This window comes from Schistocerca americana, chromosome X, assembly GCF_021461395.2.
Source record: "Schistocerca americana isolate TAMUIC-IGC-003095 chromosome X, iqSchAmer2.1, whole genome shotgun sequence".
Classification (NCBI taxonomy): domain Eukaryota; kingdom Metazoa; phylum Arthropoda; class Insecta; order Orthoptera; family Acrididae; genus Schistocerca; species Schistocerca americana.
The window spans coordinates 466,909,875-466,935,463 of record NC_060130.1 but is presented as its reverse complement, the minus strand read 5'-3'; the positions used below and the strand labels follow the sequence as shown (position 1 = coordinate 466,935,463).

At 41.9% G+C, this 25,589-nt stretch overlaps 1 protein-coding gene across 5 annotated transcripts in view; it reads left to right on the top strand.

The window, feature by feature from the left end:
* Positions 1–25,589, top strand: part of LOC124555780 (fibulin-1-like) — a 630,166-nt gene that overhangs the window by 371,890 nt on the left and 232,687 nt on the right. For 4 of the 5 annotated variants that reach the window (XM_047129832.1, XM_047129833.1, XM_047129831.1 and 1 more), the window contains one exon: positions 11,911–11,999. The exons of the other annotated variant lie outside the window; for it this stretch is intronic. In XM_047129832.1, the coding sequence (XP_046985788.1) occupies positions 11,911–11,999 (89 nt within the window). The remainder of the gene's footprint in view (positions 1–11,910; positions 12,000–25,589) is intronic. 5 annotated transcript variants of the gene reach the window in all.

The window sequence follows — 25,589 nt, the reverse complement described above, 5'->3', positions numbered from 1 at the left end:
TTCTCAAGGCTGTCAATTCAACTAAGTACCTGGGTGTTAAAATTACGAACAACTTCAGTTGGAAAGACCACGTAGATAATATTGTGGGGAAGGGGAGCCAAAGGTTGCGTTTCATTGGCAGGACACTTAGAAGATGCAACAAGTCCACTAAAGAGACAGCTTTCACTACACTCGTCCGTCCTCTGTTAGAATATTGCTGTGCGGTGTGGGATCCTTACCAGGTGGGATTGATGGAGGACATCGAAAGGGTGCAAAAAACGGCAGCTCATTTTGTATTATCACGTAATAGGGGAGAGAGTGTGGCAGATATGATACGCGAGTTGGGATGGAAGTCATTAAAGCAAAGACGTTTTTCGTCACGGCGAGATCTATTTACGAAATTTCAGTCACCAACTTTCTCTTCCGAATGCAAAAATATTTTGTTGAGCCCAACCTACATAGGTAGGAATGATCATAAAAAAATAAGAGAAATCAGAGCTCAAACAGAAAGGTTTAGGTGTTCGTTTTTCCCGCGCGCTGTTTGGGAGTGGAATGGTAGGGAGATAGTATGATTGTGGTTCGATGAACCCTCTGCCAAGCACTTAAATGTGAATTGCAGAGTAATCATGTAGATGTAGATGTAGATGCTGCTATCTGCTGAGTTTTTGGGTACAATGACAATAGGTGATGACCAGGGGCTATTACTTGATTCTGTGATCCCGTCTTTAAGTTACTGACTTATAAAGTCCTCCGTGACACACTGTAGGTATTGAGCAACATGATATGGTTTCTCATAAACAGGAACTTTATTTACAGTATGAATATAATGTTGAGCTAGTGATGTGGCAGGCAGTGGGCCACGAGGATCAAACAGCTCTATGTATTTCTCAAAATGTTTCCATCTCCTCCTTGTTCTGTCCCTCTAAATATGCTACCCACATGATGTCTGTACGTCCTCAGGGCTGAAGTTATCAATACTGACAGGCACTATTTTGCATCTTTCAATTTCTCTGATGTAGGATAAACTATTCCTTGCAAAACATTTCACCATATCAAAGTCTTCATATTCAGACAAAGGCTCAACAATACACCTAGATTTCACCAGCAAATCAGCTTTTGCATCAATCCAGATTATCTTTACAGTACCTGTCAGTATGATATCCTGTAAGTTGGCTTTAAGGGACCTTTTACATAGTTTAGCTAGCCACCCCTGCCCTAGGGGTGATCCTTGTGACAGTAATGTTTTTTCAGCTGTAAAACAAAGATGAAATCGTGCTCCATGCATTTCTACTATATGCTGTTCCAAGTCAAATGGTTCAAATGGCTCTGAGCACTCTGGGGCTTAACATCTGAGGTCACCATTCCCTTAGAACTTAGAACTACTTAAACCTAACTAACCTAAAGACATCACTCACGCCCATGCCAGAGGCAGGATTCGAACCTGTGACCGTAGCAGTAGCTCGGTTCCGGACTGAAGCGCCTAGAACCGCTCAGCCACTGCGGCCGGCATTCCAAGCCAACTTTGGTGTAATGTGCAACAAGGAAATGTAACCCAAGAATGATTTCATAACCATTTCCAACCATGGGAATCACTTCTACATCAACCCAGAAGTTACTTCCCCCACTTGGAAACTTGTTATCATTGAACTATGAACTGTTGAACTCTTCATGTCATTTCTTGCTGTAACCCCCATAAAAATGTGTCAAGTGCTGTCTGCTCAGCTTCTTGTAAAATTACTTTCTTGGATTATCATCTTCCTTGAACTCAGCTGTATTTACATTAATCTTGTGAAAATGGGCTACAAAACTCTGTATTGAGTCCCCTTGCTTTTGAAGCATACTATTAAGTTGTTCATGGTAGTAACTCAATGCATTCTTTCTCCTATATCTGTCCACCAACTCTCCTCTGAAGTTATCGAATGACTGTGCTTCATGCAAATTTTTGTGCCTCGTAATGTACATCCTAGCATTCCCTGCTAGTTTTAGGTAGACTACACTCAGCAGCTGCCCAATTTTGCAACCTGGTATCTGTTTCTAAATTATTGAAAAATACAAAGACATCCTCCTGTGGTTTGTTTTGAAATGGGGTGAACAATTCAGCAATTTTAGTGTCCAGTAGTTGCCCTAGCTCTGCTTATAACTGAGTTACTTCATGTACTAACTGCTTAATAACTTCATGAGCTGAATGTTGCTTTTTTCATATTGTCTTCTTGCTACCAACCCAAAACAAATATGAAAAGGAAGAAGAAAGGATAGGTAAATAACTATACACTATACAGGCCCAAAAACTTTGAATTCAACCCTTACACATCTTTCTGCGTAGGGCATCCCTGCTGCAAGAGTTCCATGTCTCTGGCTGCTGCCTTGTGGCTGACCGTCTTCATTTTCAGCAGTCATTCTGACAAAAATTGTAACCACAGTAGAGGTAAAGGGCACACTTCTGAAGCTAATTCCAACAATATGTCTAGGATGGGATAGTGTGAGCTAGGACTCCCTGCCGAGGAAGAATGTGTTCCTGAAAGAGGACTGATGATGGTTACAATGGGTTTTTTCCTGAGGCTTGCTTACAATTTGTTTGGCAGCATTGAAAATATCATGGTATTTCAATAGTGTGTGCTCACTGTGTATTCTACTGCTGCAGCTGCTGCCATGTCACCAGATTCCTGTATTTACTGGCAGTAGCAAGTGTGGCTGTTGGTGGCGGCTCTGAGGATGCTGTGCTGCAGGGCCCAGAATATACCCTGGTGAGGACAGGAATGACTGAACCTTCATGTCATACTCTCAGGATGATGACAAAGTATGTTGCTACAGGTGGCACCTGCATGCTTAGGTGGCAGGCAGCAGTTCATGTTCCACAGCAAAGGTAGGGGTGCCTGCATCATCGGCACAGTACTGAGCAGCTCAGGCTCAACATCACATAACTGCCCATCTGTTTGATGGTGACAAGCTGGCTCACATGTCATTAAATACTGCCGCCCCCTGCTGATTTCATGGTAATGATGGTGTTAGTGAGTCTTGCCAAATTGTCAGGAATGGGGTGGAGACTCAGTTCTCATAATCAGGATGCAATACTTCCTGCATGCTGGCTCAGTGTCAGCACATGCAGCCTGTCATCACAGAGGCATTGTAAAGGTGCTGACTACACAATCCACTAGCAATTACCAAATGACTTTGCAGGTGGCCTGGTTTTCTCCTGGTTCTGCACTGCCAGTACTAACTCTCATGTATAATTCTTTAAAATCTGATTTCCAAGAACATATTTTGTGTTTATTGTATATTTTGGTAGAAAACATGTACTGTTGGGTCAGTTGTCTCATTTGGGCATCACATCTACTAATTTCTGTTCCATTAGGGTAATAGGGTACAAAAACAACTAGGGTCACACACATCCATGTCAGAATAATTTGTTTGAGGTGGTGTTTCTCTCTCTCTCTCTCCCCCCCCCCCCTCTCTCTCTCTCTCTCGCTCTCTCTCTCTCCCTCTCCCTCTCCCTCCCTCTCCTCAAGTGTACATGGTCATGTGAGGTGAGTTGTCACAAAGTCACAGCTGGCTACAGAGTAGAAATTTCATTGAAGTATCATTGTCCACTTTGCTGACACTTCAGAATGACAGCTACCAGTACCTTGTACTGCCTGTTGTCCACCAACACTATATAATCATAATCCTAAGCAACTGCTGTTCCACATAGCGAAGGAGGAGTGACACTCCACATCATACAACATATCTACTCACTTGGCATTATTAGTATAAGCCTTGGAATGCTTTGTGGAAATCTGTATTAGAGGTACTTCTTGGATACAGTCTTCGGTAGTTTATTGTAGTATTATGTTAATTCCAACAATCAAAATATGTTGTACTTTAAAAATAAATGTTCACCAAAATTTGCTGCCTATGAAGAACAAATGTTCACTTATACATCATTTCTGAAAACCACAGAGTCAAAACCCTTGTTTCCATGTAAGTCCCTGTTTGTTGTGTATCAGTATTATTTTGCTAGAATATTAATGTTGTCTATACTTGTACATGGTGCCGTACAAAGTGAAATGTACTTGGTGCAGTTGCATTTTTGTTAATGTCTAATCAGAATGTGAGATAATTTATACAAGTTACTCAGGTTTGGAACATATGTAGGCTGCAATAACGCACTGTGCACAGTGCAATACCCTGCACCTATCTCCAAACAATCACTCAATGTGGGTTCAGATATATTTTACCATACTCATTATGCTTTAACTATATACAGCAGTGCATATGTATATCATTACCCATGCAAATGTTTTTTTTCAGCAAAATAACACTCTAAGAATAACTAAGAATACACTGTTCTGAAAAAACATAACGTACACTATGCACACACTGAAAAATTACAACATGGTTCTCGTCCCCTAAAATTGCCACCCCTTGGATCTTGGGGTGGAAATACATCTCTTTTAACTCAGTGTTATCCTGGTCAGCTACTTAGACAAGGCTATGACTCTGTAAAATATTCTTCTGAAATTAGGTCCATTCTGCCTGATATTTTGCCCATCACACATAGAAAAGATTTTCGTTGCCCTCCCAATCTCCGCAGTATCCTTGTCAGACCCTATGCTCCTTCTGCACCCATTTCCCTACCCTGTGGCTCCTCTCCCTGTGGCTTTACCAGCCCTGTAACTGGCCAAACATATGCTATCAAAGAAAGAGCCATCTCAGGAATGACACACGTTGTGTACCAACTGTTATGTCAACACTGTTTGGCATTTTACATTGACATGACTACCACCAGATTATCAGTTAGGATGAATAGGCATAGTCAGAGGGTGTATAATGGCAACACACAATATCCTGTTGCAGAACATGTTCTACAACATCACAGTTGTGACCCCAGTGCATGTTTCACTACATGTGCCATCTGGGTTCTTCCCCAAGGCACCAGTTTCTCAGAATTCTGCAGATGGGAATTGGCATTACAATATATCCTTGGTGCTCACCACCCATCTGGCCTTAATTTTGGTTAATTTCTTCAGTCTCAGCATTTCTCTCAGTAACTTTTCCTTTATTCATTCCCTATCAGTTTTCTATATCTTGTATTATCTGACCTATGTATTTTTTTCCCACCAACACATCTACCACATACAATGCACTTAGGTTTCTGCTCTTATTAACTTGTGCACAATGTTTTGTCAGTAATCTTGGTCTTGCATATTACCTATCCTCCATCTTTCAGCTCCCAGCTTTGAATATCTCATCTGGTGGAGTCCCAAACAATTGGTCTTTCCTTCTCATCCTCTCCTGGAAGTCTCCCCTGACCCGATGTACTGGGCAGCTTTTCAGGCACTCTCCCCCTTTTCTAAACCTCACTAGTCCTTCTCCTTCACCCACCTTCCTCCCCCTTCTGCTTTTCTACCAGAAGAAGTCACTGGCTCCAAAAGTTTGCAAATTTCGATATCTTTAGACATGTTCTCTCCTTCTGCCACTTGGTGAATGGGCTTTTCCATCTATCCATTTTCATTATATTTTCAAAATTTATAATTTTCTTTGGTAAATTAGAACATAAATACATCATAAGTACCATACCAGGAAACTGGTTCTAAGTCACAACAAGAAAGTTTTTACAGCTGCAAAGAAAGTCGCAACAAGAAAGTTTTTACAACTGCAAAGAAGAAAACAGCAATCAGCCACGGTTAATAATGCTGTTTATTGACACAAGTGGTGCTGTTATTGGTTCTGAATTGACAGGTGCATCTTCACATTTATGTTAAAATTGTTATGTACATTTTTTGCTGGCTGCTTTTTAGCAACTAATGTAAACAAAAGCAAATGTAATGTAACTGTGTGCAACCATCTGAAGATGAACATGTTGATTTGAAACATAATGGTGCTAAATGTGTAATAAAAAGCATTATTAATTGTGGCTGGTTGGTGTTTTCTTCTTTGCAAGAATCATCGTGTATTCTGTACTCAACTACAGTCTCAAAAATGTCAGTTTGCGACAAAATAATGGAAGAAAATATTTGTTCCAAGTTGCATCAGTGCTGAGGCTCTACATTTAATTTGTGGTATTACAAGTACAGAAATACAGCTTTAGGTGTTTTACCTATTTGGACTGTACTTAGCAAAAACCACAATCATGGAATCACAAAACAAGCACAGCTTGGCACAAAGACCATGTGCTATCCACTAACCGATGTGTGAAAGACCTCCTCCACAATTAAGCACCTGCATCAAGTCTAAGGACATGCAACAGAGTACTGAGAACACAATTGCACTGAAAATGTGTTTTGTGAAAAAATGGCTCTTACAATATTTTTTGTTATTGTAGTAACACGACTCACATTTCCGTCGCACTTCACCTAGTGTTGACTGGGAACTGTCTGCTAGACCTGCCTGATGTGAACTGACTGGGCATGGCCTGTGCTGCTTGAGTTGTTGTGCCGCTGGCAGAGGGCGTGGCCGAATTCTCGCGTGCCCTCTGGTGGACGGGACTTTACTTGCGGCAATTACTGTCCGTGATGCGCCGTGCTGATGTGCGCCTCCCGCGATCTTTCTGGTGGCTACTGCACTCCTCCTCCTTCAGGGGGTCAAGCCACTGTAATCCACTGCATCGGAAGGTGGAACGTCGTGCAGTAGCGATGACCTCCACGTCCATTGGAAGGCTGGAGGCAAGGGGATCCGCCAATCCTCGAGCTGGAACCTTCGAATACGGTTGGAAGTGACCCACAGGAAGAGGGCCCCCATCATCCCACCACCGGACTCCGGATCCTGGTCCACCTCGGGAGCAGCAAGACCCAGTGGCGGGGACGATGGGGAAGGGATGACCACAGGTGAACCAGCCTCCTGAGAAACCGGGCCTGCGAGGGGGGCCAGCTCTCGCCGGGGCATCTCTAACGATGGCGAGGCCAGTGCTGGAACTACTGGAGGCCACCGAGGCTGAGAACCATCGCAGTGTGGCGGAGTCACAGGTGGGAGTGGCAGTAGCGTCCCCTGAGAAAACAACACGGGTGCTGGCAATGGGGAAGCCGGCGCCCGAGGGGTTGGAGGGTGGGTGCCCAAACGTGGACGTAGCTGATTTTGGTGACGACGTACCTCCTGGTCCCCCACCTGCAAGGTATAGAGCCGGCGGCCATTGCAGCGCAGGACCACCGCCGGTATCCAACGCGGATTGCGACCAAACCCACGTGCCCAGACCAACATACCTGGTGGAAAGCCGGGTATCCTGTTTTGCGAAGACTGGCGAGCACCAGGCTGGAGGAGGTGCAGCAGAGTCCAAGGTTGGCACCCATGGAGGAGCTCTGCGGGGCTGCGTTCTCCCATCGGTGTGGTCTGGTATGCCGTCAGGAAAAACGTCAGCACCTCCTCCGCAGGAAATTCGTGCAAATACTTTTTCATCTGTGTCTTAAATGTACGCACCATGCACTTGGCTTCCCCATTCAATTGTGGATGAAAGGGGGGAGAGCAAACGTGCCAAATACCGAAGCGCCTACAAAATCCTGGAAGGTCTGCGAAATAAACTGAGGTCCATTGTCCGATACCAGGGTGACTGGCAGACCTTCCACAGAAAAGATTTTTGCTAGTGCCTGGATTGCAACTTCTGAAGTGGTTGAGGAGCAGCAAATCACCTATGGGAATCGGGAATAAGCATCAATGACAATGAGCCAGAAGCCATTGAGAAACGGGCTGGCAAAATCTATGTGAACACGTTCCCATGCCTGGGTTGCAGGGGGCCATGAAGAGAACGCTGACCTGGAAAACGCCTGTTGGCTCGCACACTGGGAACAGGCGGCCACCAAGTGCTCAATTTCTCTGCCAATACCGGGCCAGTACACATGTCTGCGAGCCAAGGTTTTAGTACGGGAAACAACCCAGTGCCCCTCATGTAATAACGTGAGGACCTACCTTCACAAACTTGCAGGAACAACCATGCGAGGAGCTGTATCATCAGTAGCCAGAAGGAGAACTCCTTCCAAGACTGAGAGGCGGTCTCGTAGAACAAAATAATTACGAAGAGGGTCCGAGGCCCGACCTGGAGGTTGGGACGACCACCCCTGCTGTGCTGAACGAGGCGAACTACTTGCCGGAGAACTGGGTCAGCTGCCGTTTCACTTATGACTCTATAACTAGTGATCGGGAAGCCATCAATCACTTCGGGGCATGCCACATCCAAATGGAAACACATAATCTCCTCCCGATTGAACTTAGGATCCAGACCCACCGGAAAACGGGAAAGAGCGTCAGCGTTGGCATGCTGTCCAGTAGGGTGAAAATGAATGTCATAATGGTACTTAGAGAGGAAAAAGGCCCAGTGCTGTAGTCTGTGGGCCACACTATCCGGAATCTGAGAGGCGGGGCCAAATAACGATATTAATGGCTTATGGTCAGTGATTAACTGAAACTTCGTGCCATACAAGAAAGGGTGAAACTTGGTAACAGCATAGACAATGGCCAAAGCCTCTTTTTCCACCTGGGAGTAATGGGCCTGCGTGGGACTAAGAGTTTTAGATGCAAATGTCAGTGGCTGTTTGGAGCCATCCGCATTGCAATGGGCCAGGACCGTCCTCACCCCATACTGCGAAGCATCTGTAGCCAGGACCAACGGTTTATTGGGGTCAAAAGTAGCCAAACAAGGCGCTGACGTGAGGAGGCCCTTCAACGAGGTGAACGCCCGCTTACACGCAGGCGACCAATCAAAAGGAACACCCTTGCGCAGAAGGCAGTACAGGGGGCGGGCTATGGTGGAAGCCCTGAGAATGAACCGGTGGTAATAGGCAATCTTGCCTAAGAAGGCTTGTAACTCCTTCAGCGAAGCGGGCCGCGGAAGGTCGATGATACCTTGGACCAAACTTACTAGCGGCTGATGCCATGCCAAGAGATGGTGTAGCCCACATACTCAATGGACGGTTGGAAGAAGTTCGACATACGCAGGTTGCAACGCAGGCCTATGACCCTGAATTTGAGAAAGAAGGTTCAAAGGTTGTGCAAGTGTTCCTTCGTGCTGCGGCCTGTGACAGTTATGTCGTCCAGGTAATTAATACAACGAGGGATTGTCAATGTGACATGCTCAAGATAACGCTGAAATATTGCCGGGGCGCTGGATATTCCGCAGGCCAACCGCTGGTATTGGTAAAGGCCAAACAGGGACATTGACGACCGCCAGCCGTTTGGAGTCCTCATCAAGTAGTATCTGATGATAAGCCTCCGAAAGATTGATTTTCGAAAAATATTGGCCTCCCGCCACGGCGGAGAACAATTCATCAGAACGAGGCAAGGGATAGGTGTCCACCACCAATTGGGAATTAATGGTAGCCTCGAAATCGCCACAAAGACATAATTTTCCGAGGGTTTCCTGACAATAATGAGGGGTGAAGCCCACTCACTAGACGAAATGGGAAGAATGACCCCGAGGACTGTCAGCCAGTCTAGCTCTGCTTTTACCTAAGGGCAGAGAGCCAAGGGGATCTACCTTGCTCGTAGAAAATGCAGGTGAGCCGACGCCTTCAACGTCAAGTGAGCTTCAAAGTCTGAAACACGCCCCAGGCCCTCCTCAAAGATATCCTTAAAGTCAGAGATCAAAGATTCCAATGATTGATAGGGAACGTCTTCGGAGACCAACTGTATGGTGTCTGCGATAGAAAAACTGAAAACTTGAAAGGCATCCAACCCAAAAAGGTTAGCGGAGCTCGCATCACTGACAACAATAAAAGTAAGAGGCCGAGTGACTGATTTGTAAGTAACGTCGGTAGTGAATTGACCCAGTAGGGGAATGAACTGGTTACCATAACCGTATAGACGCCGGTAAACTGGCGCCAACGTGGGCGACCCAAGGTCGGAGTAAATTTGTGCATTCAACAAGGAAACTGCTGCACCCGTATCTACTTGCAGCTGTAATTGGCATGACCGAACCGACACCTCGATAAAGAGTTTGTGTGCCGATGTGTCAGGAGCCTGGCCCAATGAAACTTCCTGGATGTCAACGTCCATGTCCTCTGTACCTGCTTCCTTCGATTCTTTTGAGGCTGAGCGGCAGACTTTAGCAATGTGTCCTTTTTTATTACATTTGCGACAAACAGCCCAACACTGGGGGCACTCTGACCAATCATGATGTATATAGCACGACACACAGGACAGTAACCGGGGCCGGCAGCCGGATTGTACTGCTCACACGTCATCCACCCCGGACGCCCTGAACCGCCGCGACGTCGCACCATGCTTCCAACTGTTGACCTGCACCATGAGAGACTTCATACGATTGAGCAATGGACAGGACTTCCTCAAGAGAAGGGTCTTCCAACTGCAGGGCCCATTGCCGGACCTCCCTATCAGGGGCCAAACGAACAATGACGTCGCGCACCATAACGTGGGCATACGACTCTCGCGACTGCTCTGTGACAAAATTACACTCGCCACTAAGACCAAGCAGGATAGCGGCCCATGCCCGGTAAGACTGATGGAGCTGTTTCTTGCATTGATAGAACTCGACCCTAGCCACCACAACATGCATGTGATGGCGATAATATGAAGACAGCAATGAACACAATGCATCAGAAGACAAGGACGAGGGTTCCTGCAACATCGCTAGCTGCCGCAAAACTTGATACAGCAAGGGAGATATCCAAGACAAAAAAAGAGCATGACATACCTCCACATCGGCAACATGAAACGCCTGGAAATGCTGCTGAAGGCGATGTTCATATGCATCCCAATCCTCCGCCGTCTTGTCTTATGGGGGAAAGGGAGGAGGGAACAGCGCTGGAGTAGACTGCGTGGAGAGCAACGCCGGAAGCACTTGTTTCATGGTAGCCATGAGCTCCATCTGCTGCTCAACCAAAACCCGCACTAAATCCTCCATGCTGTGGATAAGCTGCGAAACCGGAACGATGATGCAACATGCGGAAGAATGATCCTACTCGTCGCCAATTGTGTAGTAACACGATTCACGTTTCCGTCACACTTCACCTAGTGTAGACCGGGAACTGTCTGCTTGACCTGCCTGATGTGAGCTGACTGGGCACAGCCAATGCTGCCTGAGTTGTTGTTGTTCCACCGGCAGAGGGCGCGGCCGAATTCTCGCATGCCCTCTGGTGGACGGGACTTTACTTGCGGCAATTACTGTCTGTGACACACCCTGCCGATGTGCACCTCCCACGGTCCTTCTGGTAGCTACTGCAGTTATCACTCTTCCTTTGTTGAAAAATGAAATCATAATCATACTTCATAATTAAATACAGTAATCCTTTGAGATGTATACTATTGCAAGAAAGACTGCATTCCATTTTTGCATGGGAGAGTTATTAATATTCTTAATGCGTTTGAAGTTCTTTTACCTCATGATTTTTGCCCATTCCCTTTCATCCTGGGTGGCCAGCATATATCTCAGTTCTGCTTAGCACCTTACAGCTTTCCAGCACAGTTTCTCGAAAGTAGAACCTCAAAGACAAAAAAATCAGATCTGAAATTAGTAACGTGAATGAGTAACATATCAATATAAAGTCTAATGTCATTGATTGTTTATATCATCCCACATTTGGCTAGATTATGAATTTAAAGTAGATCATTTTCGAAGCTTGATAATGTTATATTCCCTTACACTATGGGCAGTATTGATTTCAAGCTAACTGAAGTAATCTGATTGTAAATCATTCACCACTTGACCATTAACATGTATTGCAAAACGAAGCTCATCTGTCTACAAACTGCCCCAGACTACAGTGTTGGTAGGTTGTGTAGATTGCCATATAGAATTCTGAGGCTGTACGTAATTATTGTTGCATTAACAATCATGTCTGTCTGAGTTTTTGCAGTGCCCGGCCAACTACAAGTGGTTTTTGTCCTTTGCAGAGAATGTAAACAGTATTTCTGCAATTAATTCAACACCTCTCTTCAGCTACAATAATCATTATTTAGTAATGATAATGTGATGATTATTATTAGAAAGAAATTAATTGTTTCTTACAGATGCAGAAATACCAATGGCAGCTTCATCTGTGAAACAAATGTCAACTGTCCTCAAGGATATAAGAAATCACTTTCTGGGGAGTGTGAAGGTGAAGCACATTTAAGAAAAACACTGCCTGACAAAAAACAGGAAAGCACCCAGAAGAAATGGTTGGATGTCAATGTAACTTTGTACATGTACACACCATTGGTCGCATATGTAAATGATTAGAGACGCAATTCTCTCTGACTGGTAGAACAGGCACCAGAGTGAATTGTGTTTGTTAATATATAGTGTTGTTACCAGGCCTGGTAGGATATATAAGCATCAGAAGTTGAGTTATCACTGTGAAGGACACGGACATACTGGATACTCATGTCAGACAGTGTTATCAGCACCTGACAGACTTTGAAAGGGGCCTCATTGTACGTCTCCATTTGCCTAGCTTGTCGAATTGTGCAGTTTCCAGAATTGTGGGGCATTTGGACAGGACAGTGGCAGGATGTTGGAGTGCATGGGAACATGAAAGCAGACATACTTATTGCCAAGATTCTGTTCAGCCACATCTAACTACCACAAGGAAGCAGCACCACATTATGCACCTGCCATCCTAGAACAAGTAACGGACTACTTGATATGTTCTGTGTCATCCCACACCATTTGCTGGAGATTATCAGCAGCCCAACTAGAGAATTACTCCCAAGCATAGGCTGTCATTAACATTACAACACAGGTGAATACATTTGAAGTGGTGCCATGATCAGGAAACATGGACAGCTGATAAATGGCTTTGCATTGTGTTCATTGATGAATCACAGTTCTGCACTACCTCGTGTGTCTGTTGTCGGCAAGCACGGCAGCGACCTGGGGTAAGGTCCCATTCCTGTTGTGTTTTGGAGAGCCGCAGTGGTGTCACTCCTAGTGTCACGATATGAGTAGTGACTTCAGGTTACAACTGACAGTGACTGAGGGAACTCTGATGGCACAAAAATGGTACATCACAGACATCCCATGTCCTCAAGTGTTCTCTCTCATGTGACAGTTTTGTGTTTCACCTCTCAACAGGACGATGCTTGCCTACACATCGCAAGTGTCTGTGTGAACTGTCTCAATGATGTTCAGGTACTTCCATGGCCAGCAAACCCCAGGTCTGTCCCTGATAGAATCTGTGTGGGACCAGCTTGACTATGAACTCTGTCCCAGTCCCACTACCCAGGATATCGAGGACCAGTATCAACAGTTGTGGGCTAGCTTGCCTCAGGAGAGGATACAATGGCTTTATAGCTCCCTTCCCAACCAAGTCAGTGCCTACATCCAGGCCAGGGTGATTTTAACATCATACTGATAATTGGTTCATACTACTAAATTCTATGTAAATTTGACTCAGTTTTGTAATCATTGAACTAACGTCACACACCCCCTGAACACAACAAGTTTCATTTTGTTTTCTCATCATCTTCTGGATGCTTTACTGTTTTTTAATGCTGTAATAACATAATGATATATCAGAATATATATGGCTTTTTATTGGTTTTCTTTAGGTTAAATGTGTTGCTTCAATCATTTATGTTAATGTGTGATCATATACAACAGTTTTAGCTTCTGCTAGCCATAAGTGGCAACTAGTTGCTTCACTTAAAATGAATTTTAGCCAGGTGATGTAAGTGACAATAATATTAAATGCTTTAAATATAGTGCAGTTAAATAGGTGTGAACACTTAAATCAAATTTTAACCAGCTTACATAAGTAAAAATAACTGCAACTGGTTTAAAAAGATTTCAGTCAGAAATAAATGTGAAATTTTAGGAGCTCTATCTATATTTTCATTCATGAGGCATTACATGTTGCAAAAATGTAGTTTTTTCTTAGTGTTAATAAAAAATTACAGACACTAATAATGATAACAATGAATGAGGAAACCATATTTCCATCTGTTTTTGTCATTTGTGCAACATGTGGCATCCTGCTTTGTTTCCTGGCATTATTTTGACTGGCAAAGCTGATCCAAAGTCTTTCCTGGGCCCAAGTTTATGAAACACCTTCATAGGCCCGTGGTCATGAATGAAGATAGAGTGAGGGAGATACTGATGGCTTCCTCAGAGGATGCCATTACCATCACTTTCAACATTAAGCAACTTGACTTCTGTGCAGACACTGGTTGGAATGGAATAGTGGTCAGGTGCTAAATTCCAGCAAAAATTGTGGTAGCAAACTGAAGGCCTCTGACTGATACTGTGGTATTTGAAGACCCACTGAATTTATTTACCAGAGTCAAGACTGTGGTGTCTGATGTGACCATCATCCATTTGATGTACAGAAAGTTGAAAGGGTCACCACTTGGTTGTGGACACAAGTGATACCAATCCCAGAGTACTCAATCAATATCAGCATTGATGCCAGAAAAAGAAATGTGCCACCTGGCCAGAGTTTTCATTTTTTCTATCCCCCAGTGAGATAGGTGGTGCAGGTGTAATCACCAGCTGAAGGGCATTTGGAATGTCACCTTACATTCTGTATCTTCTGTTTACAGCAGAATGAAGCTATAGTTCTCATTTAGGTGATAGTGGAATGAAAAATATGTTGTGGTAGGTGATCTGAATATCAATGCCAGACATACTTGACCACTGTTCAAAGTACTCACTATGAGAATTTCACCACTTTGAATACTGAACAGTAAAATTAGCTAATGTGTGCTGAAGACTGTCATCCAATAATTCTTCATACAAGACTAACTATTTATGAGGGCACACATAAAAGGTGTCACTGCTGTTGTGCTGAGCTGTGTGGTGGCACTGTAATGCAGTGAATGATTGTAAGTAATAAGAAACAGAGTACACCTACAGAGGCACTATGTTTTTTATCGAGGGAGTGTTGGCTTTAAAAGTGTGATCAGCAGTTTTTGGTCTGTTATCAAATGTGATTGTGTTTCAAAAATAGTACATGAAATTTCTTAACTTAAAATTGATAGCTACTGTCTTCTTCATTATCTGTAAGCAATTTAGTCATGTTTTAGAAGCATAAGCTATGGGCTGTTCCAATCCATCTGGAGTTTTATGCAGCAGAGCACTTTTAGCAACTAGAAAGCTTTGTTGCATGGTACATTCCAGGTACATTTTGTATCTTTACATCAAAACTGATTCCAAGAGTAGTAAATTTTGTGTGTTAATACTCTTTAATCTTATGAAAAGGAAAGTTGCTACTCACCATATAGTGGAGATGCTGAGTTGCAGATAGGCACAACAAAATGACTGGCGCAATATAAGCTTTCCACACACATACACACACACGCATATGCAACTCACACACTCATGACTGCAGCCTCTGGCAGCTGAGGCCACACTGGCTTCAGCTGGCAGAGGCTTCAGTCATGTGTGTGTGAGTTGCATAAGCTTGTGTGTGTATGTGTGTGTGTGTGTGTGTGTCATATATTTCTGACAAAGGCCTCATTGGCCGAAGCTTATATAGGGTGAGTCACTAACTATTGCCACCTAGAATAACTCTGAAAGTATGATAGTAGATGAAATGCTTGTGGGACAAATGTTGCATGGGATAACGGCGGCCATAATATGACATTGGGATTTTTGTTGCTAGGTGGGGTCGCTTCAGAGATATGAAGGTCAACTTTGTTTTTTTAAATGAGATGCTATAGTTTAGTACTTATTTTCTGATAGCGGCCATCGAGACAAATCTAGTCGTGTGTAACAGTAAGGTCTTTGAAGGTCACAAAGGTGGCATGAACATCGGTTTACAGAAGGTGTTTGAAGTTATGACCATTGGTGTCAATGCAGTGCTGCAATCTTCTTATATTGGATTGAGTGGTATTCTTTATCACTTCAGCACTTATCGAAGCACGTGCTCTGACAATTCTCTCTTATGTATCGTGCAAATAGTAAATATTTGCCAAATACAGCATATCCCTCTAACATGCCATTGACAAGTAAACACTGTTCAACGGGTTTGGAATACAACACTAATAGGAATGGTAAGACGAGTATCTTCGAATCAAGTGAATGTGAATGATATATTCCTTCGAAGAACAAGTCGATATGCTTCTTATTTACGAAGAATGCCAACGAAATTCAGTGAGAGCTAGACTTATATGCTGAAAGATAGCCTCAATGTGCTCACCCTACATATCGTACATTTAAATAAGTGTATGATAAATTGAGAGAAACTGGATTTTTAACTCATCGGAAACATATCCGGCAAAGGAAAGTTACTAACGAGGAAATGGAAATTGGTACTCTCGGCACTGTGGTTCAAGAACCTTGTGTTAATTCATGTCACATCACAAGGGAGTCTGGCTTGAGCCAGAGTAGTGTTGTTTGTGTTCTGCATCGCCATAAATATCATCCTTACCATATCAGTCTCCACCAAGAATTAACTGGTATGGATTATATGCGTCGCATTGAATTCTGCTGATCTGCTCAACTTGAGATACAAAGGGATGATAAATTTATTAATTTGATTTTATTTTCTGATGAGCCTACATTCATGAACCACAGAAATGTTAATTTTCATAACATGCATTATTGGGCAACTGAAAATCCACGTTGGCTGTGGCAAGTTGCACACCAAAAACCGTGGTCAGTGAATGTATGGTGTGGGATTCTGGAGAACAGAATTATAGGCCTCTATTTCATTGAAGGAAATCTTAATGGTAGGATGCACACCACATTCCTGCAAGAAACATTAGGTCTGTTATTGGAAGAAATAACTGTAGGAACAAGGAACGGAATGTGGTATCACAACGATGGGTGTCTGGCACATTTTTCACTGATGGCTACAAATGAGCTGCAGAGACAATTCCCAAATCATTGGATTGGATGCAGAGGAGATGTGTTGTGGCTGGCTTGTTCACCTGACTTGATGCCTCTGGATGTTTTCTTGTGGGGATTTATAAAAAACATTGTTTATTATAAAGACGTTCCAACTACACCTTAAGATATGTGAGAGAGAATTGTCAGAGCATGTACTTTGAAAAGTGCTGATGTGATAAGGAATACCACTCAATCCATGATAAGAAGATTGCAGCACTGTGTTGATACCAATGGTCATCACTTCAAACACCTTCTGTAAATAGACGTTCATGCCACCTTTGTGACCATCGTTGACCTTCAAAGACCTTACTCTTACACATCACTGGATTCGTCTCAATGGCCCCTGTCAGAAAATAAGGACCAAACTATAGCATCACATATATATATATATATATATGGAATGTAAGAATATTATGGAAAGGAAAGAAGTTGCTACTCACCATATAGCAGAGATGCTGAGTCACAGATAGGCACAAGAAGACTGTTACAATACAGGGTGAGTCACTAACTACTGCCATCAAGAATAACTCTGAAAGTATGATAGCAGCTGAAAAGTCTGTGGGACAAAAGTTGCACACTCTATATATATATATATATATATATATATATATATATATATATATATATATATATATATATATAAAAAAAACAAAGATGATGTGACTTACCAAATGAAAGTGCTGGCAGGTTGACAGACACACAAACAAACACAAACATACACACAAAATTCAAGCTTTCGCAACAAACTGTTGCCTCATCAGGAAAGAGGGAAGGAGAGGGAAAGACGAAAGGATGTGGGTTTTAAGGGAGAGGGTAAGGAGTCATTCCAATCCCGGGAGCGGAAAGACTTACCTTAGGGGGGAAAAAAGGAAAAAAGGACGGGTATACACTCGCACACACACACATATCCATCCACACATATACAGACACAAGCAGACGTATTTAAAGACCTTTAAATACGTCGTTAAATACGTCTGCTTGTGTCTGTATATGTGTGGATGGATATGTGTGTGTGAGCGAGTGTATACCCGTCCTTTTTTCCTTTTTTGCCCCCCAAGGTAAGTCTTTCCGCTCCCGGGATTGGAATGACTCCTTACCCTCTCCCTTAAAACCCACATCCTTTCGTCTTTCCCTCTCCTTCCCTCTTTCCTGATGAGGCAACAGTTTGTTGCGAAAGCTTGAATTTTGTGTGTATGTTTGTGTTTGTTTGTGTGTCTGTCGACCTGCCAGCACTTTCATTTGGTAAGTCAAAATGGCTCTGAGCACTATGGGACTCAACATCTTAGGTCATAAGTCCCCTAGAACTTAGAACTACTTAAACCTAACTAACCTAAGGACATCACACACACCCATGCCCGAGGCAGGATTCGAACCTGCGACCGTAGCAGTCCCGCGGTTGCGGACTGCAGCGCCAGAACCGCTAGACCGCCGCGGCCAGCATTTGGTAAGTCACATCATCTTTGTTTTTAGATATATTTTTCCTACGTGGAATGTTTCCCTTTATTATAACCATATCATTAATTTGAACCCAACAATTATATATATATATATATATATATATATATATATATATATATATATATATATATATATATATATATATATAGTTGATTTTCATATCTCGGAAGTGACCCCACCTAGCAATAAAAACACCAATGTCATATTATGGCCGCCGTTGTCCTATGCAACTTAACTTTTGTCCCACAAACTTCTCAGCTTCTATCATACTTTCGGAGTTATTCTTGATGGCAGTAGTTAGTGACTCACCCTGTATTGTGACAGTCTTCTTGTTTTGCCGATCTGTGACTCAGCATCTCTGCTATATGGTGAGTAGCAACTTTCCATTTCATAATATTCTTACATTCCATCTTGGATTTTCCATTGGTTGATTGTTCCTTAATAATTTACTTTTTGTAGAAAAGATGGCAGGTAATCTGCATCTGACTGAAATACTTCCATTGTGGCACCTGTAAATATTATTTTGTGTAAATTATTCACTTGTTATGAGCATCATAATCATAATCGTCATCATCATCATAATCTATTTATCATCATCAGCCATATGACTTCTACAATTGTCTGAAGGGTTCATGTAGACATTTCCACACATTATAACCTTCAATTTTGTGGGAAAGTTCTCATAGAATGTTGATACTTTTGGAGAAAAATGACCACTCATCGAAACGCACACACACACACACACACACACACACACACACACACACACACACACACACAGCTATACATGTCCATGTTGATGCTTCATGTTTTCTAATTTTATCTATCCACCTTCCATAAAGTTATCATCTTGCTCTTTTCTTATCTCTTGGAATCCATCAAGGAACATCCTTGGTCTATCTCCCATCTCTTTGCCTTGCCTCATATGCCATCCACCTCCTCCTCATTGTTACTGTGGTCATAATTATATATACCACTCCTGTCAAGATCCATCTGTTTATTTTCATGTCTGTTCTAGTAATTCTCAACATGCAGTATTTCCATTACTCACTGAGCACCCCTTAGTTCTTGAATGGATTTCACATTGGAAGTCTATTTCTTACTGTGATAAATCTAATGTGGCAATGAACATTTATTGTGATCTTTCTGTTCTGGGTTCATTGGAAGTTTAATTTTGAAAACTATTTAAGTTACCAAAAACACCCCAGGCCACTGTTCAGTTCACATTTTTTACTCAACATCCACTCACCATCAGCAGCCCTATATACAAAAACTCATGAACTGGTTTCATGACCTTATATATAATTTGTACTATTTTGTCAATAGGGTGGCCGTGCGGTTCTAGGCGCTACAGTCTGGAACCGCGTGACCGCTACGGTCACAGGTTCGAATCCTGCCTCGGGCATGGATGTGTGTGATGTCGTTAGGTTAGTTAGGTTTCAGTAGTTCTAAGTTCTAGGGGACTGATGACCTCAGAAGTTAAGTCCCATAGTGCTCAGAGCCATTTGAACCATTTGTCAATATGTTGGTTATACGTTAATTTAGTTTATGATAACGTCCCTTGCTTGTTGTTGAAGTTTATCTACACTAGAGGAAAACAGTACAGTGTCATCAGCAGAACTAGATGATTCAAACATGTTCTGTTAACATACAAGGTGAGGTGAAATTCGTGCACTCAGGCTTCACAGTGCCACTCCTCACATGCTAATGATAAAAAAACGTCTGTCACAAAATTTCATCAGGTGAGTACATCCAGCAGATAAAGGATGTTAAAGAGTGGCAGTCTGGCAACACTGTAACCACATATATGGTAACTACCTCCATTAGCACATATTTGTTGTGCTGTAGAGTTAGTGCAGTGGATAGAGTTTTGAGTTAGCGTGCAGTAGGTTGATGGTTCAATCCTTGGTTGAGGCACATGGTAAATGTAGTCCCTGTGGTACGGTATCTGGCATATTACTAGTCAACAGTGATTGCAGCTTGTCCTCCAGAAAACATTTTCACTTACATACTACAGTCATAGGAATGGAAGATTGGTCAGCTTTGAAAGAAGCCCTTTTCACATCATGGGCATCAATTTATTTGCACCACTTCATCTATTAGATGCGGAACCAGTTTTCTTTGTACTCTTCTCCAATGGTCCCATAGATTAGTACCAACTATTATTCTTGCTTCATTCAGATCCATTACATTTCATTAGGGACTTATGTTACCGGTAGGACTAACAATGTGCTTTGTGAATAATGTCCAAACTCGGTTACTATTTGTATGTTTTATCACCGTGTTCCCACTAATTATGCCTTTCAACATTGAGTCTGGTAACCACATGATGTTTAGTATGTATCTCAATGCATTGTTATTATTATTATTATTATTATTATTATTATTATTATTATTATTCTATTTATGAAATTATGGAAAAATCATGTCTATTAACATTAGGGAAACAGTGTAATTCAAAACCGAAAATTTCACAGTTTCACAATTAGCAATGTCGGGATGAATCAGTCAGAACAGTATCTGTCAGAGGGGCAATGCACATTAGGTGGAACAGTGCGCAGGACTGATGGTGTGTTTATATTGTATGTGCTGTGCACCTGACGGGAACTAGTTGTGAAAGGAGTAACGTGTCTTTGGCAGACTCCAATGTACACGCGTGCGTGTATCAAATTTTTTTCATTGTAAACCTCTAAACCAGTGTGGCAGACATATACACAAACAATGAATATGTGGATATGCCTCATGTCCTTGGTGCATCTGATAACAGGGCTGGTGTTGGCGCTCATGAATATGCTGTTAGATATCCTCATGAAAGCCATCAGATAAAAATGTGTTTTGTCATCTGGAGTTGCGCCTTTGGGAGTCAGGTTCTCTCCTTCCACCATCGCATGACAGAGGTCATCCATGGACTCATCATACTCCAGCTACTGATGAAGCTATTCTGGAGGTCATACACCAAGAACCTCAGTGAAGTACACGTAGCGTAGCAAGTCAGCTGCGTGTCCCGCAATGCACGGTCATTAACATGCTGCACAAGTATGGGCTGCACCCCTATCATTATACTTTCACACAACACCTGCATCCTGCAGATCACCATCAGCAGATGCAGTTCTGTGAATGGTTCCAACAACAACAAGAAGCCAACGATGATTTTGTAAACATTGTTATATGGTCAGATGCTGCAGCATTCATTCATGAGGGTGTCCTCAATATGCACAGTGCCCACCATTGGTATGAAATTAGCCTGCACGTCACTCATGACCGTGGATATCAAGTTCACTTTGGTATCAATGTCTGGGCCGAAATAATGGGCAACAGGTGTTTGGGCCCCTGCATGTTGCCTGACTGCATTCCTCTCAAACTATCTGCCTGATGCGCTGGAGGATGTTCCACTACATGTTTGGCAGAGGATATGGTTCCAACATGATAGTGCACCTCCACACTCTGGAATCAATGTGCGAAAGTATTTGGACAGAACATTTCCAGGGAAATGGCTCGGACATTGAGGTCCAATTGTATGGCCACCTTGTTCACCTAACCTAAATCCCCTGGATTTCTTCCTGTGGGGACACCTGAAGGAGCACTTGTTTTCTACCCTGCCAATGAATGTGGAAGAATTGGTAGTGTGTGTTCATGCTGCTCTTGTTACTGTGGATGCAGCTTTGCTGCAAAGGATCTCGAGCCCTATGATCCAGCGAGTTGCGCAATGTTTGGATGAACAGGAAGGTCGCTTTGAGCATTTGTTGCTCTGAGGACAATGTATTTGATTGTGAAGATAATGCGGTCATTAATATGGACATTATTATTGTCACTGGATGCTAATGTGTACATCTGAGAGCTCATATTTCATATAGTATATATGACAAGTAGATGTTGTGTTATTTTACTGTGCTATCATCTTTAGCATCTCGAAATTGACATTGGTTTCATAGTTATTCTGTCCTATGACAGGTCACTTGTTTCAACTATTTCTTATTTGTCTAACCACGTATTTGTTATGTTCAGTGTTACAAAATGTTATAAATTTAGGATACATGTAAATAAAAAAAAAAAGAATAAAATGCACCTCAACACAAGACCGAAACCTTGACCTCCTGCATGCCAACCCAAAACTCTATCCACTACACCAACTGTACAGCACAACTGAGATGTGCTGACAGAGGTAGTTACCATACATGTAGTTACAGTGTTGCCAAATTGCCACTCTTTAGCATTCTTTTTCTTCCAGATACACTCGCCTGACGAAATTTTGTGAGAGACATTTTTTTATAGCTGGCATGTGAGGAGTCGAACTGCGAAGCCTGAGTACGCGAATTTTGCTTCACCCTGTATATTCCTTATATTGTGTATGTTTGGTGCTCTGCAGCTTGTAGAAATTGTAATTACATCATCTTATGAATTAACTGTTCAACAAAACTGCTTTCTGATAGTGTTTTAGTAATTAGTTTGATGTTCGATGGATCACTATGCACAATAAATCATAATGAATTGGAATGAGTCATTTTACATTGACTTTGCAAATTGATTTGTAAATATGTCTACAAACTGAACATTTGTAAGTTGGACATTTAAAAAAAAAAGAACTGCAGATGTGAGTTATTAATTCTTTCCCACCACCTTTTAGATATTACAAGAATAGAAATTCTTTTTCTTTAGCTTGCCGGACTAGTTTTGGGTGTTGCCCATGATCAGCGGTATAAATATTACATGAAAGATGGATGTAAGTTACTTATTACAAGAAATACGTGTTGTTTGTGCAATGACGATTCTGCTGGTGATGGGTAATGCCTGAAACTTCATGGATCTGAAAACTTCTTCTCAGGCTTCTGGGAATAGTTTTGGAGATATGGAGTCTCATTGCCAGCATCATCTTTCTATTATGAGTGTACTGCAACCCAAATGAAGTCCAACATTTAGATATGTACTCATCTGCGTACTAGCACAAGTTGAATTAGTGCCTTATTTTAGTACAGATTTTGTTGGAACTGAACCAAAAGCCTTCTCAAAATTTATGAGAACCGTGCAAAGTGGTAACTCTCACACTTTTCTCTTTTGTACAAATTCATTTTTTACTTTAAAAAGTGATTTCAGTTATATAAACATTTTTCATTATGTCATGTCTTGCAGCTCTCAGATATTGAAGAAAATATGTTTTTAAATGTTAAACGTCAAAGCTACTATTTATTTATTGGCTGACTAGCTTCAGGCTTTGTCCATTTTGACAAGTCACATATTACAGAGAAGAAAATTTGTGATGGGTGAATGTGTCAAATAGGGGTAATAAAGGTGATTAAATGCTTCATTTTGTAACTACTGTTAGGCACTGATATAGTATGGGAATGAGAGAGTAAAAAGTTGTTGAAGTCCCCAAGCCCATCACAGCACAGGGATATGTCAACACAAATCAGACACAAGGCATAAACGTTTCAACACAGTTCATTACCAAGAGTGCGACATCAGCAGTTCCATATGCGATTGTGAGTGAGCTGAGCAGAAGAGTGTAAGACAAGCACATGCCAATCTGCCTTTGTTGCCCCCATAACATTAAGTAAGATACACTACATGTATGCAATAATGTGTATCAGGGAACTGATGGAGCAGATACAGTACTAAAATATAGCCATTAAGCAAATGTAGCAGGTAGAGACTGCTGACCACTCATAATATATGGGACCAATTCAGTGACTATGAATGATATCTCACAGCAAAGCCTCTCCTCAGTTCAATATAAGTACCCTGACCAGTTAGTTTAGAGACAGTTGATCAGTAGAATTGATGGCATCCATGTCATTCACACTCAATTCTCTGTTTATTGTATTGTAACATCTTGTGTAAGATTGTTCCAATATTATCACACTGTGCCAGTCATATTCTTGATGTCTGACATAATGACAGCAGTTTTGAAACTACAGATAACTGACACCAGCGTCCAGCTGCCACTGATGAGTCATCCATGAGTCTACTACCACCAGTTCAGAGCAACAGCTGCTCTTATATTTCACCTTTGTATGAGCCAGAGAACCTATCTGACTGACGGTCCAAGATCAGCGTACATCACATTAGATTTCACAGTATCAGACACTGTAGTCCATCCAATGGGATAATGCAGGCAGTGACCACAGCGGGATTGATCACTCTCAGGGTCACATGTGAACCAATTACACATGCACCATGGTCACACCTTATTTGCAGTGATCTGCCACACAGAAAGTGTATATAGATGAGCAGGCAGACAACCTGCCAGATCACGAGGGCCAGCCTACAGTTTGTCTGACACACTGACCTCCAGTAGTCTTGAGTTTGCCACTGCAGACAGCAGATTCCACTACAGCCTATGTAGCAACTGGCCATTGCTGAGTCCACAGCTACAAGATGTATATTGAACACTAAATTGAGTAATAATTAATGGTGTTTTTTTGGCAGTTAACAGTGCTCCATATGTCCTCAGGCCACATATCCTGACAAAATAGTAGGAGTTCCAGCCTAGAGTGGGCAACCCTCTACATTTGTTACATATTTTTATTTAGGATATGTTTGATGTGGACTGTTCTGTTTATGCCATCACACTAAAATGTATCTCAGACCTGCATTAAAAGCTGTCACAGTTGTAGTTACATCTTACTGGATTATGTTAATGTACATAGTATACATATTTTTTAGTGTAATACCTCCAGTATCCAGAATGATGTGATCCATATGACAAAGATATTTTATATACAATAGAGAATTTATTCTTATTAGATTACACTGTGTGTCACACTGGCTTATTTATCATAGGTGTTATCGGAAATTTTGACAGATGTTAATGCAAATAATTTTATTATAATGTCTTATATAATTACAGATATATCAGTTAACTTCAAAACTATATTGATATCACTGACTATATCCAATGATAGACACAGTGTTCCATCACATCTCAGATGTACAATAAATTTTCATTTCCTTTTCAGCACTATTTAGGAGGAAAAATATCATTTTATTTGTATTTTAATGGAATCCACGTATGACAGTATTGTCATGTTGTTATAATTTTCAGTGTATAATTTGTAGTCTTGTATTTGGTGGATGGTTAAGCTAGGATGGTAGGTAATTCATATGTTGATTAAGGCACTATTTAAGAATCCTATGAATCATTTGTAGTCATGAGTTATGGACGTTTCCTAAGAACGTTTTACTGTAGATTTCTATTTGTTCATTTAGCATTTATTCTGGGTGCTTAGTTATTGAAATGTAGATGATTGTGTATTTCTTCTAAAATGTCAATTTACTGGCTTTTGAAGACATGTAAAATAGTGAGATTTCTCTCATTATTTTCAGTGTGTGTTGAAACTGAATTGTGATTTTTGTTAGTGTTTATGTGTTCTCTACATCTAGTTTTTGATGTTCTGCCTGTCTGTCCAATATAGGCTTTATTACA